This window comes from Moschus berezovskii, chromosome 22 (genome assembly GCF_049115385.1).
Source record: "Moschus berezovskii isolate FMDL1 chromosome 22, NW_MosBer_1.0, whole genome shotgun sequence".
In the NCBI taxonomy this organism is placed as follows: Eukaryota; Metazoa; Chordata; class Mammalia; order Artiodactyla; family Moschidae; genus Moschus; species Moschus berezovskii.
This window is the reverse complement of record NC_142481.1, coordinates 27,299,566-27,319,546: the sequence shown is the minus strand read 5'-3', so window position 1 is coordinate 27,319,546 and position 19,981 is coordinate 27,299,566. Positions and strand designations below refer to the sequence as shown.

The 19,981-nt window shown below is 46.9% G+C and overlaps 1 protein-coding gene across 3 annotated transcripts in view; it reads left to right on the top strand.

Annotated features, from left to right (window-relative positions):
• CDH3 (cadherin 3) overlaps positions 1–19,981 on the top strand; it is a 47,846-nt gene that overhangs the window by 279 nt on the left and 27,586 nt on the right. For 2 of the 3 annotated variants that reach the window (XM_055412442.2, XM_055412438.2), the window contains exon 2: positions 471–591. In XM_055412442.2, coding sequence (XP_055268417.2) covers positions 471–591 — 121 coding nt within the window. Of the gene's footprint in view, positions 1–81; positions 260–470; positions 592–19,981 lie in introns of those variants that run through there. The other variant, XM_055412440.2, reaches the window with a different exon arrangement.

Sequence of the window (19,981 nt, the reverse complement as noted above, 5' to 3'; positions counted from 1 at the left end):
GGGTGCCTCCACCGCGCCAACCACGGCCCCACCTGCGAGAGGGCGGGATCTTTCGGCTCTGGACCAATCAGCACCTACCTGCGCTCACCTGGCCCCCTCCCTCCGGCTCCCGCGGGCCGCGGTTCTCGAAGGCTCACGCTGAGCTTAGCGGAGCACTAGCCCGCCGTTGCGGCAGCTTTTCACCCCTCTCTCTCCAGCCATGGGGCTCCGTGGTGGGCCTCTCGCGTCCCTCCTCCTCCGCTTCTTTCTCCTACTCCAGGTACTCCATTGCCTTGCCCCGACCCGGCCCGGAACGCTCCTCGGAGGGCTGGCGGGCGGGGTCCGCACGCGGCGGTGGCGTCGGGGAGAGCGCGGGGCTGGGCTCCGTGGGGCCAGGGTTGTCCGGGACAGCCTGTGAGGACTCCCCGAGATGGGTTTGCCGGGCCGGGCACGCCTATGACCCAGCCTCCCTCTTTCCCTCCTTCCCTCAGGCGCAGGTTTACTGGCCGCCGTGCGCGGCCTCGGAGCCGTGCCGGACAGGCTTCGGGGAAGCTGAAGTGACCTTGGAGGCGCGAGGCGCGGAGCTGGAGCCGGGCCCGGCGCTGGGAAAAGGTAAGGGCCCCCCACCCCCGGGCCCGCCTGTGGAACTGCGGGGCGGGGGGCGCACGTGGGGTGTCCAGGCTGCCGCGGGGAACTCCTGGCGCCGCCTCAGGTGTGGGGGAGCCGCACAGCATCCCGGGGACTTGAAGAGGGGTGGGCGGCCGAAGGGAAAGGCCGGAGAGCGTAGAGCCCGCTGACGTCCAGCCCCTTCTTGTCCTTCGGCGGCGGCTTACCTTGCCCCCTCCTTCGGGCTACTCTCGCCGCCCGGACGTGGGAAGCTCTCCCCTGCTGGCCCCAGTGGAGGAATGCGCCGTCCACATTCCTCCCCAGCCCCCGCGCAGGTGTGGGGATGAGCCGTGCCCCGGGCAGCCCCCTTCGCCCCTCTAGGGCCCCCTTTGTGTACCGTGCTTTGTGTCTCCGACAGACAGACCCGGTCTGTTTCTCTTCTTCGCGCTCCCTCCCCCCGCCCCCCTTCTCCCCCGGCAGCTGGAATGCACTCTTAACCCTGCCCTTCCCGGAGGGCCTGCGCCCCTGCAGCCTGCCTGGAAACTGGGCCTGGCACACCTGAACTGGGGCCATTACACCCTGGGGACACCCCCGATCCCCAGTGTCTCGGGACTGGAATGTTAGGGTACTTGAGAGAGTAGAGATCCAGAAGCCGGAGAGTCTCCATCTGTAGGCGTGGCGGATGGGGAATCAAAGCTCATTTTTGATCTCACAATTACTTGCCTCCCCCACCCTCAAGTTTACTTGAGGGTGGGGGAGGCACTTTGATGAGCAGAACCACTGTGTTACGAGACTCAGGCAGCTGAGGGGCAGATGGTGGCCTCTTTCCCTCCATCCAAGACAGTGGGGGCTCCTTCAACTGCTCTAACCCAACTTCTTTAACAAGTGTATCCCAGGATCCTTGGGTGGGGTCCAGAGGATCCTTAACCTGTGAAGTTGTTCAAGAGTTTGCATGTGGATTTTTCTGGGTAGGGGATCTACAGTTAAAAATTTCAAAGCAATTTAAAAACCTGTGCCACCTAGCATTTTTCTGATTCCCACATCAGCCTACCCTTCACCCCAGGTACAGATTCCCAGAGCTTGAATGTGGGGATGGCTGGGGGACAGAAAGGCTCTCCTTTGTCTCTTCAAAAGAGAATTGGGTGCCTACAGTCTGTGGAAGCCTTTTTTCCTTCTTTTCGCCCCCAAATAACTCTGCAGATTGACAAAACAATTAACACCCAGGCTAGGCCAAGCTCCTTAAACTCTTGGCTGCAGGGAGCTGAGGAGAAGCATTAAGAGGCCATGCCTCATAAACTTTAAATTCTTGCACATGGGTTTATTACTGACTGGCTAACAAACTGCAGCTCAGCCAACCTGTAAAAATGTTAACTTGGGCAGGGCCCCAAATCCAATTCCGGCTCCCTGAGGAAGCTTTATTGCTAACCAGACTTCTGCCAAATCTGTACCCCCTCCCCCTCATTGTCAAGTTCTCCAGCTACACTCTGGGAGAGCAGGCTATGGCTTTGACTGTAGTCTGCACCTTATCTTTCTTACTGAAGGAAGAAATATCTGATTAACTGTCACTTCACTAAGCTTGAGATTGTTGTGGGGAAGTGGTGATCAGGTTTTCGATTTCACGGTCCGGTTGCCAAGTGCTTGCTTCTCAGTGACGTCAGTCATGTTAAACCTTTTGAGAAAATTCTGCTTTCTCAGATGTCTGGTTTATGGTTGTAAAAATGGTGGGTTCAGGCCAGGAGCACACCTGGGTTATAAAACAAAAAGTGGGTTAATGTGCTTGGCTAACCTTCAGCAGAGCTCCCTGCAATGTGCCGAGTTCATAGAGGAGTCTTCCCATGAAATGAGTTGCTGCCTTCTTTTTAAGTAAAAGCAAAGTTTCTGGGCCCAATTTGTCCAATAAATTGGGACTCTGCAGCAAAAAAATAATGGTATTTCTCCTCTTAGTCCTCAACAGCTGATATATTTTCTACCTCCCTCCCTCCATACCAGCTCCCTATCCTCAATACGTGGGGGCCCCAGCCTGGCTCCAGCCATGTTGAAAGGGTTGTCCTGAGGGTACATACAAACTCTCAAGTTTGGCCAAGCAGACAACAGTTTCCCTATAGCCAAGGAACAATTGTCCCTGTTGTTTGCCTCCAGGTTATGAACTTCACAGGTGTCTATGAAGTTGAGCTCAAAGACATTATCTGATATAATTAATACCTTGTTTGTATGTGCACTTTCCTCTTCAAAGCATTTGCACAACTCTGAGCTTGCTTTATCCTCCTGACATTCTCTTGAAGCTGGTGAGGTACATTAAACAACTTGAGCTCTTAATCCCAGAGCTGGGACTTCAGAAACTGTATCTCAATCCTGCTGGAGGTTTTAGAGGTGGAGAAACATAGGAACAGCTTAATGGATTCAATTCCCTAGGCTAAACTCATGAGCTTCCTTGAGGGTCACAGATATGACTTTCACCTCTAGGTCTATGCCCAGGACCTGGTACTTACAGGTCCCAGGAGGTATTTGCAAAAGTTATGACAATCTTGTGAAGTTCTGCCCATTTTACAGATGAAACCTCAGTGGTTGTGACTTTACCAAAGTCATCTCTGCAGTAACTCAATGGGTCTTGAATGGAGGTTTCTGACTCCCAAGTTTACTAGAATTTTTTTTTTTAAACCACCAGAAAGTGAGAGGTGGATGAAATGAGTAAGTGCAATGTTGGAGCACCAAATCCCACCAACAGCAGCCTTCTACCTCAAGAGGACTTAATCATTTATTCCTTTTCATCATAGTTTTCCAGAAACATACCTGCAGAGGAAACCAGCTTGAATGCAGTCTCTTAAGTGTCCTAGTGATGGGGGCTTGGGTCAGATGAAGCCAGGCTTACAGAGACCAAGAGTGAGAGGTTAATCTGGAAGGAGGTAGAGCAGGAATATTACCCTGCCCCAACCCCACAGTCTGGGTTCCTTCAAGTGTGGTCTAAAAGCAAAGACAAAGGCGATGTGGGAAGAAGGAGATTGTGTGGTATTGGTGCAGTGATTAAAAATGGGTGACTTCAAGTGGTCTATACATCCTTCATGGTGAATGGTTGAGAGAAGCAGCTTAATTACAGTAAAAGAAATCCAGTACTTCATTATGGCCCCTGCACAAGTTCAACTCACCCTTAGTGTTGGGTAAGATTAAAGCTAACCCTCATTAGCTCTGGTAGGAAACTTCAAAGTTCAGTAATAAATCTGACTGAGCAGGAGTTAACTTCAAGATGGTTGTGCTTATTTCAACTTGTATAAAAATCGCCTTTTGTTTTGGAGTGGCCATTATGGGCTAGGCCCTCTATTTACATGTTATTTTTTCAGTAAACATGTATTTAACAGCTGCGTGTATCAGGCACTACTCTTGAACTGTGGCTAAAAAAATGAACAAAACTAAGACCCTGCTGTGGAGGAGCTGACTGTCTAAGATTAGTTATTTTTTATGCTTTTAAGTGCCTTACCATGCAGGTGGTGATACCTCCCCCTCAGCTGTAAAATGAGGGTAAGAAACTTGGCAAGAGGTCTCCAGGGAAGTCAGCAGTAAGGCCAGGGTTTCCACCCAAGGGGATTCCATGGTGCCCAATAAATCTGCCTCTGTGGAATGAATAGTTGGGAACTGGGGCTTCTAGCCCCCCTGGCTTGCCTTCCTGGCTCAGCAGCCAGGTAGGGTTGGTTGTCAAAGCCTGACGTTCATCACCGTTAGCTGGCGCCTGGGGAGCAGGTCTCAAACCTCTAGTCTCCCTTCCCACCTCTTCACACGGCACTCTGTTCCTAGGTTACCCATGCCGGGTGCCCTCGCCTCCCTGCTGCGTGAGGAAGGCATGGCCTACCACAAGCTTGAGTTTCTAGGAAACAATAGCTCTGCAGAGCGTTTGAAGGATGATGGAGGAGAAGGGAGAGAAGGACCTCTTTCCCCAAAGCAGTGGAGTCCTCTGTCCTGAGGCTGAACGATCTCCATTCAAAGAACCTCTGTAACTGAACATCACACTTAAAAACACCCGAGTCCCAATAGCACACACATCAAGAAGCAGCATCAGCAGCACCGCAGATGCCACTTCCCTCCCCATCCCCACCCTTCCCAAGAAAACCACTATCAGGACTTGAAATACCATGGATTGATTCACCTATATTTGAACAGAATATCCTCTTGGATCTGGCTTCTTTCATTGCACATTTGGAATTCTCGCAAAGTTCTGGATGTGGTTGTGGTGGACTGTCATTCCTCCATAGTATTCATCATGGGACCATCCACACTCCTGCTGTTGATGGGCATCTGAGATGTTTCCATTTTTTTGGCTATTACAGCCAGTGCTGCACGAACCCCATTGTTCAAGTGAAACTGTAGAGGCAGGTCGGTTAGGTTCATACCTGGGAGCTTAATTGCCGGGTTGACTGAGGATTACCTGGGATCTCAGCACAGTGGCTGAGTACTGAGATGTCAGCTTTTCTGTGTCTTGAAGTTGCTGAGCCTCCTCTGGATTTTATCTACTATCCCCTTCTCCAAACAGTCTCCTTCCCAGACCCATCCCCTCTGGGTTCCTGCTTCCCACCTGGCCCTGTGCTAAGAGACAGCAGTTCTTTATTAAGTACCTGGTCACATCCTTTGTTTTGAGGGAGAAATCCTTTCCTTTTTTTGTCCTTAAGCTCATTCTTGTCATGCTTCCCCAAAGTAGAAGGGGAATCTAGAAAGGGCCCTGAATTTCTCAGGTGAGAACGTTTTCCTGGGTGGAGATGTCTGTCCTGACCAGCATGTGGGTGGGTGGCAGCCTTCTCATGTGGTCAAGTCCAGCTCCTCCCTCATCACAGAGGCAGTGAGGTGTCTGAGTCTCAAGGCCAAGCTGACTGGCTGTCATGCCACCAGCAAAGACATGAGTACATGCTGGGTGCTCGGAGTTCACAGGCAAGCAAGGCCCACAGCTCCTTCACCTCAGTGAGCTCCCTAACTACAGGAGGAAGCAGATAAGTCACCAGGCAATTTTAATAGTGAATCCTTCATTCAGCAAACATCTATTGAGCACCTACCAAGTGTGAAGCTCTAGTCTAGGTGCCAGGTATACCTTAGTGGGCTTTGCAGGCCATTCCACCTACTAGTGGGGGGAGATGGACAGAATAAGTTTTATATATATATATATGTAATCAAGGGAGAAAAATATAGAGTCACATACGAAAGGCTGCTGATGTTGCTCTTGGAGGTGGAGGGCACCTGGAGGAAGTGATGTCCAAGGCAGAGGCTGGGGAAGGGGTTGGGACATGAAGGGTGGCAGGGGGTGTTCCTGCCAAGGGAACAGCATGTGGGGTCCAGGAACTTAAACATGTTTAGTCTGGCTGGACCAGGGAGTGTAAGGTGTGGAGAACAAAAGCGAAGTAGGAGGGTCCAGTCCAGCTCAGAATTTCCATCCCCCATAGGAGAGGCAGCATGGTGTTTGGGAAAGGCAGGAAATGTGTCTAGAGTTCCAGGTGTGCCCTCATGGAGGCCAGTGTCTCGCAAGTCTCCTCTGGATCCAGGACCCTGGGCCCACCTCCACCATCCCTTCTCGACTCCTGACTTTTCCCAGACCTGAAGACGTGGTCAGCCTCAGCTGAATCTTCCCCCTCATTTCATCTAGTTAGCTGGCAATACCAGGCAGCAGGGCTGGCACGGAAGGGCTTTCAAACAAAACAAATCAGAGAAAAAACAACCTAAATACCATTTACTGGAGTGCTTACTGAGTTCCAGAAACTAGACTCCGTACTTTATGTAATAAGCCTCTTTAATCCTCCTAAAAGCCCCATGAGGGGAGCGGAATTGGCCCCATTTCCCCATTGGATAAGAAATCTAGGCTTGTGACTTTGTAACTCCTCCAAGGTCACCCAGCCAGCAGATTGTGGAGTCAGGACTTGAAGCAGGTTGGACTCCTACGTGTAAGGTACTTGGGGGTCGGGGTTGTGAGTCCTCTGGCCTTAGCCACACTGGGGAAAATTGGAAATGGTTAACATCTGACCCGAGACCTCTGAATTCCTGTTCCCTCCACAGGCAGGCCTCTGTTAATCGCCAGGATCTGGAGTGGTGGGGGAGGGGCCAAGGAGGGGACAGTTCCCTCCAGGCCCCCAGCCTCCCTTTTAGGGTGTGGGGGAATAGGGAGGGCCCAGACACCAGGCCCCACAGCTGACAGTGCTCTGTCCATTCTGCTCATTCATTTCCTCCCTCTCTTCCCCCGGTGTTCACCTTCTCCCAGCATCAAGGACCTCCCCCAGCCCTGCTCAGAGCGGAGGAGCTTGATATCCAGCACCCACCCTGCTCTCCCAGCCAATTTGGGCACCCATGTGTTGCGGGTCTCCTAGAACATCAGTAGCCTGCAAATTCCTCAGACTGACCAAAATCCCTCCAGGCTGCGGCTGCCAGGGTCCTGATGAACTTCGGGGTCCTGGGGTCCTGCTGTTTGCTCAGTGAACCAAAACACCTTCTCCTGGGGAGGAAAGTCCAGTGAACACTTTCCTTCCTCCCTTTAACCTGTCTTTGAGCTCACAGCTGTGACTCTGTCACTGCCATCCGAGGAAAGGACTCGGAGCCAGGGCCACACAGCTAGGAGGCAGGAGGGCTGGGGGCTGCTTGCCACTCCCAGGGCCTCTGTGGGCCACACAGAACCCTAGGAGAAGGAGAGAGCGGCCCTCCCTCAGGACTCTGATTGTCCCAGGGGCTAGATTGGAAATGGGGCCAGGGAGCCACGAGCCCAGGCTTTCCTCTTCCTCCTCAGTCTCAGTAAACCCACTCTACCTTGCTTGAGGGCACGTGGGATTAGCTTGAAATTATGTCTCCCTTACTAAGAAGCCTCAAACCTGTAAACAGGTTGATCTTGCCCAGCAGGGAGGTCAGACCTCAGGGTCTCATGTCAACTTCAAGAAGTCTCTGCTTTCCCTGGAATTAATTGTATGCCTGTGGGTTTTTCTGAGAAGATTCCTCCCCCAAGTTTGGAAACTAGTATAGTCCCTGCTGGAACTGTCTTCCACCCTCCCCAGTTCAGGTCCATTCAGAGGTTGTTCGGTCTCTCGTCAAAGGACACTCCTGATGGCATCCGTCTGGGCGCAGGCGAGGGAGGCCAGGCTTCTGGGCCTGAGGCAGGTGCTCTGGTCCCAGCTCCTCGGCCTTGCGGCCCTAACTCCCCTGTGTGGGAAGCACCTCTGTGGCTAGCCCTGTACGTGGTTGGTCAGATAGAGGGCAGGGCCGGAGGGCTCAGCTGCCATCCTGGGTGTCTTGCTTAAGGCCGCCTGCCTCCTCCCAACGAGCCCCATCTTGTTGTAGCTTCAGGCAGAGAGAGAAGACAGCTACTTGTGGGCTCCCTGCACGCAAGCCAGAACAAGATGCCAGGCCCACACCCTGCCCTCACCCCAGAATCAGCTTCAGCCGGGGCTTACCACCAGGGCTTCAAGACCTACTATTTTCTGGTCTTTTATGGTCTTTTTCCGCTTCCAGAATGCTCCTGAGTTCCCCAGCTGGAACCCAACTGGTTTTGAGTCAGTAGTTTGCAAGCTTGGCTGACTGTCAGAATTGCCTAGGGAGCTTTCTATTTCTGTCACACCCCCTTTCATATATAGTATTTTATATAGTTTGTGTAGAGTTGGGTTCACTGGCTGGGATTTCACATTAATATTTGTTCACTGTAAAGACAGTGTTTTTCAATAAAATAATAGCATGGACTATGTGACAGGTACAGCTTCTTAGCATTTTACATGTATTACCTTGCTTAACTACCACATTGTGCCTTGAAGTAGGCACTATTACCATCCCATTTTACAGATGAGGCCTCTGAGGCCAGAGAGGTTAAATAACTTGCCCAGGATTGTGAAAATAGTAGGTAGCAGAACTTGGATTCAAGTCTAAGCTGCATGAGCTCTAACCATTGGGATCCACTGCATCTCAACAGAAGCAAATTAAAAAAAAACACGTGAAAGTGCGTCTCTTCCTCAGTTCTGCTCCTGTAGGATAAGCACAGTTAATAGTTGAACATGAATCCTTTTAGACCTTTTTCTTGACAACGCAATTAGGTGTGCACACGGGAATTATATAACAAGGACTGGACCTGTATCACACTTACAATCATTCTACCACTCACTTTTTCTTTTTTTTTTTAACTTACTGACTCACAGACTTCTTTCCAGACTGGTAAATTCACTTCTATCTTGCTCTTGACAGCTCCATAGTCTTTCTCCCTGCCAGACACACCATGATTTATTTAGCTAACTCCCTGTTTTTATCTTCTGCAGACGTGGAAGTAGGGGGGAGTTACCGTAAAAATTGTGAGGTGTTTGGATTTTTAGAAATCTAACTCTCGGGAATCACCTTATTAGGAAAGACCGCTGCAGAAAGATGATTGGGTACATTGTTCTTCTTGACCCCATTCAGATAAATTAAACTTTTATGTTTGAATAATACCTTCAAGACAGACTTTGCAGTAAGCCGAGTAAGATTTCTATAACATTTAAAAATCATGAGTTTTCACACTAACCATTGTTTTAAGATTTAATTATCTGAATGTTTCAAAAGCATTTGAAATAAAAAATTCCAAAAATTTAAATTGCAGAACTCAGATGTGAACTATCAAATGTACTAGCACTTGTATTATTTTCCTTGGATGTTAAAAGCTTGAGAGTGTGATATTTATCAAAGTGAAATGCACTTTTTCTCAAGTTTCTCTTTAGTTTTCAAAATCTAGTTAGCAAGCATTTTGATGAATAAAACTTGATTTCCATTCTTAAAGAACATACTTATTTCTGATCTTATTTTCTAAGAGGTGCTTATGGATTTTTTTCCTTAAACCCAAATATCACTGCAATAAACAGTCTTGTACAGGGTGATTGCACTGATGTTAAAGATTTACCCTTGAAAACCTCAAATAATTCATAACTCCCATGATTCAAGACATGTCCTCTTATGAACATAGGTGAAGTGTACATGTGTGGAATAAGGGAATTCAGTTCAGTTGCTCAGTCGTGTCCGACTCTACGACCCCATGAACTGCAGCACACCAGGCCTCCCTGGCAATCACCAACTCCCAGAGCCCATCCAAACTCATGTCCATTGAGTCAGTGATGCCATCCAACTATCTCATCCTCTGTCGTCCCCTTCTCTTCCTGCCCTCAATCTTTCCCAGCATCAGGGTCTTTTCAAATGAGTCAGTTCTTCTCATCAGGTGACCAAAATATTGGAGTTTCAGTTTCAGCATCAGTCCTTCCAATGAACACCCAGGACTTATCTCCTTTAGGATGGACTGGTTGGATCTCCTTTCAGTCCAAGGGACTCTCAAGAGTCTTCTCCAACAACACAGTTCAAAAGCATCAGTTCTTTGGCCCTCAGCTTTCTTTATAGTCCAACTCTCACAGCCATACATGACCACTGGAAAAACCATAACCTTGACTAGACAGACCTTGGTTGGCAAAGTAATGTCTTTGCTTTCTAATATGCTGTCTAGGTTGGTCATAATTTTCCTTCTAAGGAGTAAGCGCCTTTTAATTTCATGGCAGCAGTCACCATCTGCAGTGATTTTGGAGCCCCCAAAAATAAAGTCTGACACTGATTCCACTGTTTCCCCATCTATTTCCCATGAAGTGATGGGACCAGATGCCATGATCTTAGCTTTCTGAATGTTGAGCTTTAAGCCAAACTTTTCACTCTCCTCTTTCACTTTCATCAAGAGGCTCTTGAGTTCTTCACTTTCTGCCATAAGGGTAGTGTCATCTGCATATCTGAGGTTATTGATATTTCTCCCAGCAATCTTGATTCCAGCTTGTGCTTCCAGCCCAGCATTCCTCATGATGTACTCTGCATATAAGTTAAATAAGCAGGGTGACAATATACAGCCTTGACTTACTCCTTTTCCTATTTGGATCCAGTCTGTTGTTCCATGTCCAGTTCTGACTGTTGTTTCCTGACCTGCATACAGATTTCTCAAGAGGCAGGTCAGGTGGTCTGGTATTCCCATCTCTTTCAGAATTTTCCACAGTTTATTGTGATCCACACAGTCAAAAGCTTTGGCATAGCCAATAAAGCAAAAATAGATGTTTTTCTGGAACTCTCTTGCTTTTTCAATGATCCTATGGATGTTGGCAGTTTGATCTCTGGTTCCTCTGCCTTTTCTAAAGCCATTCTGTTCCGTTCCGTTCCGTCGCTCAGTCGTGTCCGACTCTTTGCGACCCTGTGGACTGTAGCCTACCAGGCTTCTCCTTATAATTCACTAGTTTCTCTTGTTTTGAAATTATGTCACTTTTTACATTTTTCTTAATTTGGGAGATTTTAATTTCTTCAAACTTTGCACACAAAGTGAGACTTGAGTATTTCCAGCAACATTTCAAATTTTGACAACTGAAGTCTGCAAAAAATATAACTGTGAGGCATTCCAGAGCCACTGTGCTTGTGTTCAGTCTGTCTGCTTACTAGCTGTAGAAACTTGGGTAAATTTGCTTAACCTCTATGCTTCAGTTTCCTCATCTGTAAAATAGGGGTAATAATGAGGATCTCAGAAGGCTGAGTTAGTGTATAAAGAAGCATGAAATAAATACATGTTAGATGTTAGCAGTGGCCATGTTGCTACAGCTAGACTAGTTATTATACATGTATCTTTAGACTGCATTCCTAGAGGCAAAATTGCTGGGTCAAGGGACTTTCGTAGTTCATTCAACAATTACTGAATGCCTACTTTGTGTCAGGCACTGTGCTAGGTGTCGGGATATAGTAACAAGCAGATTCTAACAGTCTTTGCCTTTGGGTATTATACAGACTAGTTCAGGGAGATAGGCAATAGAAGTAAACGTGTAATTACAAGTTGTAATGAATCCTATGTGAGAGAGTTACATGGGCTTCCCAGGTGGCTCTAGTGGTAAAGAATCTGCCTGCCAGTGCAGAAGAGGCAAGAGACACAGGTTCCATCCCTGGATGGGGAAGATCCCCTGGAGTAAGAAACAGCAACCCACTCCAGAATTCTTGTTGGAAAATTCCATGGAGAGGAGTCTGGTGGGCTACAGTCCTTGGGGCTGCAAAGAGTTGGACAAGACTGAGCACAGGAGAGTTTTTAACAGGGGAAACTGACCTACTTTGGGAGGGTTGAAGGAAAATTTTCCTAAGAGAGTAAGGTTTGAATTTGGATCTGGAAGATGTTGGGAGGTAACTGGGTAGCATTGGAATGGGAAAGTAGGAGACACTGAAGGAGCAGGTGTGCCTATGCCCTGTGGTAAGGGGTTATGATGAACTTAAGAGGGCCGCTGTGGCTAGACAGTAGAGATAGGGATAGGGCACATTAGAGATTTTGGGTTTTATCCTGAGAAGAGTGGCACATCACTGATAAGTTTCAAAAAAGGAAGTGATCTTATCTTCTCAAATGTATCATCTATAGAATTTTTAAAAGATCCTCCTTCATTAAAATGGAGAATACTGTATTCATTTAGGCTAAAAATGATATAGTAAATACTAAGCTGGGAGAAGGAGAGATGGAAAGACATGAGTCTTGGCGATTCACTGGCAAGGAAAGTCTGAGGGAGAAATGGTCAGAGAAAAGGATGCTAGATAACCGTAGGCTAGGCACTATGCTAAATAGTAACTCCTTTAACTGAAACAGATATTACTGGCATCATTCCCATCTTATAGATAATGGAAACATATTGCTCGAAGTCTTGTCACTGAAACCAACATTTGAGTTCGGATACTCTAGACACAGACCTTGGGCCGCTTCTGAGGCCCAGATTTTGGGTTTGTGTAGCTGAGTACACACTGTGCCCTTCCCTGGGAGAGAGACTGGAAAAGGACCAGATTTAGGCCAAGAGCAAAGAAGATGATGAATTTACTTTTTGATATAATGATTTTAAGATTATGGATTATGCCTTTAAAGCATCAGGGGGGAGATATTGAAAAGACAGGTATATATGTTGGTCAGAAGAAGGATCTGGATATTTGAAATTTTAATACATACTCTGAAGCACCCTCAAAAATCCATACCAATTTACTTTACAAGAAATAAAGGTGAAAATCAGGAACTTTAAAAAAACCAACAGACTGTCTTCCCTGGATCCACATCCAGAAACTGACTCAGTAGAAGTGATGGGTGGGCTCGAAGCAGGGAATCTGAATGTTTTTTCAAAAGTTCTCCAGGTAATTTTATCAGTTGTGTTTGGGAACCATTGCTGTGTGATATCATGAAGACCATTGTGAAGAGCTAGATGTATCTCTTTTAGAGAGGATATAAAAGAAAGGGACAGATTTGTGAGATGTGAATAGAAGTGTGGCTCTCCCCCGTCCCCAACCTCCTTTGGCTCCTTGGCTTGCAAGAATCTTCGTTCCCTGACCAGGGACTGAACCTGGGCTACCAGCAGTGCCAGGGAATTTCTGAAAGCATAGCATTTTGAATTTAACTTCCAATGCTTGTCTTAATGGCAGTTGATCCTTTTTTTTTTTCTTAATTTTCTGCTTACCTCAGTATTTCAAATGACCTTTACCTTCTTGGGTTTTTTTGTTTTGCTTTTTAAATCACTGTCACTAGTTTTGAATACTAATTGTGCTTTGAAAAGCACAATGCGTTTTATTTGGCTCTAACCAGAGCCTGGGTATGTTGGTGTGTTCCCATTTTAGAGACTAAAAATAATTTGTTGAGTACTTACTGTTAACAGCTTAAATATGATTTTGAATACTTAATTGTGCTTTGAAAAACACAATACATCCTATTTGGCCCTAACCAGAGCCTGGGTATATATGTTCCCATTTTAGAGACTAAAAATAATTTGTTGAGTGCCTACTGTTAACAGCTTAAATATGAAGTGACCTGCCCCAGGCTGCAGGGCCAATGTGCAGCACTTTTGCCCTCCAGACCCTTGATTGATATCCCAGAGGTCCCAGGTCAATCTCCAGATCTCTGCTCTCATTCTTCAGGTGAGGATCACTGACAGCACGCTAACACTGAGCTTTGAGTTAATGGTCTCTGGAACTCCCAGAGTGCCGTGGAGTACAACTCAGCTTGGGTTTCTCTCTGAAGAGTACAAGGGAGGACCCAGCTCCCATGGGTGAGAAGAACCTGAGTAACATTATTTAGATCTTTCCAAAGAGCTTTGTGCAGAGAGGCAAAGCTTCTCTAGAAAAAATTGCTTCCTCCTCAACAATGTGGAGTTGCCATATAACTTTAGTAGGCAGAGGTGGGCAAAATCACATCTCTTTCTGATTGCAAAACATGTTTACTGTGAAAAAACTGCAAGAGGGGTAGAATGGAGGTCTACCACCCATCAAGGACTTTAGTCATTTCCAATGAACATTTTCATTAGATCTTCCACATCCATCTTTCTAACCAAGTCTTCCTTGAGGATACCTGAGGGAGAGGGCCTGAGTCCCATTGCTTTATCGCCCCACAGCTGGCCCTCCTGACTTGCTTTCTCAACAATCCAGCTTCATTTTCTACTTCTGTGAATCAGAGAAGGGCTTCGTAAAGCCACTCCTTGCAGCAACAGGCATTTGAGAATGCCTTTCACCAAATGCTTCAGCTCTAGCTCTGTGCTCGACTCTTTAGCATTCCCCACAGTGGTGATTTTGGGTGATGGGTCATCATGAACATGTCCAAGGCAGTGGGTCCTCTTGTGCTGCTCTCAGCATTTGGGATCAGAGTTTGGCTCCTCTGAGAAGGCCAAACAGCTATGGTAGGACACTTGGGATGCTTCATCTTCCAGAATACCACAGGACCACCCCTTGGGCTCCCAGCATGCCTCACGGGCTCCCCGTGTCCTACCCCTGCCACTGAGCATGCCTCTTGGCCTCTGCCTATTGGCCTCCTCAGATCAGATTCTGCTCACCCTCCTCCATCGTGGACTTTTTGGCTTGGAAAGTCGTTGGTTGTGGAGAGAACCAGTCTGCCTTCCTGGCAGCCAAGACTCAGCTCAACCCCCACCGTTTTTCTTTCAGTTCAGTTCAGTCGCTCAGTCGTGTCCGACTCTTTGTGACCCAATGAATCACAGCATGCCAGGCCTCCCTGTCCATCACCAACTCCCGGAGTTCACTCAAACTCATGTCCATCGAGTGGGTGATGCCATCCAGCCATCTCATTCTCTGTCGTCCCCTTCTCCTCCTGCCCCCAATCCCTCCCAGCATCAGAGTCTTTTCCAGTGAGTCAACTCATCGCATGAGGTGGCCAAAGTATTGGAGTTTCAGCTTTAGCATCAGTCCTTCCAATGAACACCCAGGATTGATCTCCTTTAGAATGGACTGGTTTTTTACAAGTATAAAAATATTAATATTTTATGTTATACTTGTCAGGCTCAGGCTATAAGCTATAAATGGCTGTTTTTATGATGCATTTTTTCCCCCTGAGCAGACCACTGTTTCTCATTGATATTTTTTACAACGTTGAAGGCTGTGGATGAGATGTTTGAACTCCTATAGCACACATACTTGGAGAAGGCAATGGCATCCCATTCCAGTACTCTTGCCTGGAAAATCCCATGGATGGGGGAGCCTGGTAGGCTGCAGTCCATGGGGTCGCTAGGAATCGGACACGACCTACCAACTTCCCTTTCACTTTTCACTTTCATGCCCTGGAGAAGGAAATGTCAACCCACTCCAGTGTTCTTGTCTGGAGAATCCCAGGGACGGGGGAGCCTGGTGGGCTGTCGTCTATGGGGTTGCAGAGTCAAACACGACTGAAGCGACTTAGCCGCAGCAGCAGCACACATACTTAAGTATTCTCTTGAAAGTTAAGTTGTTGAGACTTTTTAAACACTAAGCAATAGTCAATGAACATCGGTGCAGGTATGGTTTTGTCGCATCTTGGTTGATTTCCTGGCACAATTCCTTGATCAAAGGATTTCTTTAAGGCTTAATGTCAAAAAGTTTCTGCCAATTTACATTCCTCTAACAATATTTAGTACCATCCATTCCCCAAGTATTTCACAACACTTGTCCTTTTAATTTGTATTTTTTAGTAAGTGACGGAGGAGGCAATGGCAAGCCACTCCAGTACTCTTGCCTAGAAAATCCCATGGATGAAGTAGCATGGTAGGCTGCAGTCCGTGGGGTTGCTATGGGTCGGACACGACTGAGAGACTTAACTTTCACTTTTCACTTTCACACATTGGAGAAGGAAATGGCAACCCACTCCAGTGTTCTTGCCTGGAGAATCCCAGGGACGGAGGAGCCTGGTGGGCTTCCATCTATGGGGTCACACAGAGTCGGACACGACTGAAGTGACTTAGCAGCAGCAACAGTAAGTGAACTTTTCTATGTATGATTTTACTCAGGAAAATGCCAGAATCTTCTTTGAAGGCAATTCCATACACTTTCCCTCTCAGCTTTTTATCCTAATCCCTTAACAAAAGATAGTGATAGTTACAAGGATAAATTTGTTTGCTTTATAAACTAGAGGTGTCCCTAAAGCAAACTGGAATGGAAACATCTTTAACAGTATCTCCCCCATTCCCCAACAAGTTGCCTTTTGGCTGTAACACTTTTAAACTGGTATTATTCTTTCCTTCTCATCAAGATGTCCAAATATCAGTAGGGAAACTGTCCAAGATTGATCATTTAAAGGATATTTACCCCAGAATGGTGCATGGTTTTATTCTGCCATAACATCCAGTAAGGTTGGACATTGGGACTACATAGCACCTCTGTGTCATGGCTGAGAAGATAAGCTTCTGACTTTCAAGAGTGTGCCCTTGAGAGTTTGGAGGGGTCTACTCAATTCCAACCTAAAAGCAGGCCTGGAATGAGTTCTATGTCTTGTATCCATTAATTCTTAGAAGTCTACTTAAAAAGCAAGAGCTTTCTTCTTTCAATGGCTCTAGTACCCCAGGAACTCAACCCTTCTTGACCAGGTTTTGCAGTGCTGCCAGCTCAGGATCTGAGGCCATGCTTGGCAGGATGGTCTTTAGAGAGGAGCTTTGAGCACAGGCCAGGGACTCCTGGTTCCACTGAATGTTTCTATCTAGCAGATACACTAGAGCTGTAATCTAAAAAAAAAAAAAAAGATTTTTTTTTTTTCCTCTAGAAGCAGCCTCAGGTTACTACTAACTCCCTTCCTCAACAATATTCTAGGAATTGCATGTGTTGTTGTTTTTTTTAATGTTTATTTATTTGGCTGTACCAGGTCTTCATTGCTGCATGTGTACTCTTGGTTGGGGCATTTTGGATATAGTTCCCTAACCAACGATCAAACCCAGGCCCCCTGCATTTGGCATCTGGAGTCTTAACTGACCACCAGTGAAGTCCCTGGTACTGTGTATTTAGACTCAGTGCTAAAACCTATCAATTTATATTGGTACAGATGCCTATCTCTTCATCAGGTTCATAGACTTTATGATTCAGAATCTCTGTGGGAGAAACAGAGTTTAAAGCAGTCAAATGACTTTAAGGTCCTATGTGGGTGTGGAAGTAAGAGCTATGTTTGGGTCTCTTGTTCTTTGGCCTTACAATCTAAACTGTTGCCCCATGTGCTCATCAGTGCTCACCAACTTGCCCCAGAAACAGTTTGCCACAAGCCCATTCATGCCTCCGTGACTTAGCCAAGATTCGTGGCCTGTGGAGCTAGACTGCAGTCAGGAACGGGAATCAGCTTACTTCACTAGCTGTTAGAAGGAAGGGGAGAAAGGGGATGAGTGATGATGAGACCTGGTTTCGGATCAATTTCATTTTGAAACCAGTGATACAAGCCAGAGGTGCCAGGAAGCATCTGGGAGGAAGTTGTAATGATCTGCCCCGGGGCTTATCGTTTACCAGCCTCTGTGTGACTCATGGCTTGCGGAGAAAACTGCTCATGTTTCTACAGGTGCCTCAGCAAGTTTCCTTGGGCAGGTCAGCTTGACTGTGAGATCTCCATCCTCCACCTCTCCCAGTAAACCCTGGAGTACCCCCTACAGAACAGTCCTCTCCAAGTGCAGACTGAGCCAGGACCCTGTGACACTCTTTGGTCCTGTGCGTTCCTTTCTCCTCTCGATGCTTCAGCCTCGGGTAAAGCTCCACGGCTGTATCTAACCCCATGCCTGCTTTGAGAGGTGGTTTTTCTATGGTGCAGAGAGAGGCCTAGACTTGGAGTCAGAAACCCCGGTTAGTTGTGAGTGGGCTCAAGGTCCCTTTTATTGAGGGCTGACTCTGGTCCAGACATATTGCTCATTGCTGTGCGAACTTATTTCTCCCAGTAATCTTATGAGCTAGGTATTATTCCCATTTTCCAGGTGAGAAAACAGCTTCTGTGTGTTCACACAATATGGGTGTGAACCACGTCTTTTGGCCTCTAAACCCCGTGTTGTTTGTTTATTCATTGGCTGCACTGGGTGGTCAGTGCTGCACTGACTTTCTCTAGTTGCGACGCGCAGGCTTCTCATCGTGGTGGCTTCTCTCGTGGAGCACAGGCTCTAGGTGTGTGGGCGTGGGCTTCAGTAGTTGTGGCACATGGGCCTAGTTGGCCTGAGGCATGTGGGATCTTCCTGGACCAGAGATTGAACCTGTGTACCCTGCATTGGCAGGTGGATACTCAACCACTGGGCCACCAGGGAAGTCCCCAGATCCTATATTCTTTGTTACTCATCTGCCTCTGCTTCTCAGATTTGAAATCTGGTCCTGACGCTTCCTGGTTGCGGGGCTACATCTACTTTGCTCTCCTGTCTGAAACTGTTTCCTGAGACACTTCAACCCCAGGGCAGTCTCTCGTTTCCTGAGTTGTCAGAATAGGATGGTAACAGCCACCTTGCGGGTTATTTTCTGAGGACTTGGATAGGAAAACACTTAGCTGGGTGTCTCGGGCAGAGTGGGTCTTTGAAACTTGTTCCTGCCTGCCTGACTCCTGCCCCTTGATTGTATTCTGCATCCTGCTGAACGTGGGTGAGAGCCAATGGGATCAGGCTGGCTGGTGCCGCTGATGTGCAGTCTGAGTGGGAGGCACGTACACCTGGAGTACATGACTATTGACATCTCCTTGACTGTTGACACTGTCCCCTCTAAGAACAGATGGACAGCCCAGATAAAATGCTGCAAATATTTGGAACCATAAAACCATGGGAATGTGCCAGCAATCAGGGTAGTGAAGTGTGCTGTACATTCCTGGGGGGCTGATTTTGTAGGCAGCAGGAAGAGGGTTTCTGGCAGCTTTTAGAATGTGGGGAATTAAGGCATCTGAGTAATAGGAGTGTCAGTCCGTTAGCTCCCTGCTGGGTAGGAGAAGATTGGAGAGTTCATTGAGAGTCTCTTACTACGTGAAAAAGCTGACAGGCTTATCTGGCCAGCCCCTCTGCTAGCTGAAGACCTTCCCTTAGGAAGTGAAAGTGTTAGTCACTCAGTTGTGTCCAGCTCTTTGCGACCCCATGAACTATAGCCCGCCAAGCTCCTCTGTCCATAGAATTCTCCAGGCAAGAATACTGGAGTTGGTTGCGATTTCCTTCTCCAGGAGATCTTCCCAACCCAGGTCTCCTGCATTGCAGGCAGATTCTTCACTGGCTGAGCCACCAGGAAAGAGGGCTGTTTTAAGAATAGGACAAGTGATGGTTAATTTTTTTTAATCAGTGTTTGAATAGCTAGTGCATTCATGTCAGTCAGAATTCGGAGAGGTACACAGTAAAAAGTCTCTTTACTCTTTCTCAGCTACTGACCTCTCCACCCATAAACCCAGTTTTTGGGATCACCTTCCAGAAATATTCATTTTAAAATACAAATGTTAGCATGGACTATATTGTTCCATATTTTTCAAAATTAACAATATGTCTTAGAGATCTTTCCATATCAATGCACAGGGCCTTCCTTATCTTTTATAGCATTTTTTTTAATGGCTGTATAGTGTTCTCTTGTATAGATGGTACCATAACACAAAGTTACTCTCTCATTGATGGACATCTAGGTTGTCTGGACTTTAGCTATTACAATCAATGCATTATAGATTAGTTTGGTAGATAGCTGTGGAAAGATGATTTTGGACAGGAGGCAGTATCCTATAAGAACTTAAAGGTACTTGGAGATACATGTTTGTGTTCCCCAATGCATCCCTAGTATTTAGAAAAATGTTGGGCACTTAGGAAACACTCAACTTGTTCTTGAATGAATGCTGTGTTGAAGAACTTGATTTTAGAATATGACCACCCTGGGTTCCAATTCTCCACCACCCCACCCACTGGTGAATTTTACCAGTCAATTTTTAAAATTCATTTTTAAGTGGAGGGTAATTACTTTACAATATTGTGTTGGTTTATGCCATACATCAGCATGAATCAGCCATAGGTATACGTATGTCCCCTCCCTCTTAAACCTCCTTCCCACCGCTCTAATTCCATTCACTAGTTGTACGATGCTGGGCATGCCATCTCACCTCTGAACTCCCATTTTCTCTGGTGGTATAAGAGTCCATATAAAGTTCTGAGCTTTACACATTTGTGTTCTGTGGTTTTATCTTACTTGATAGTCA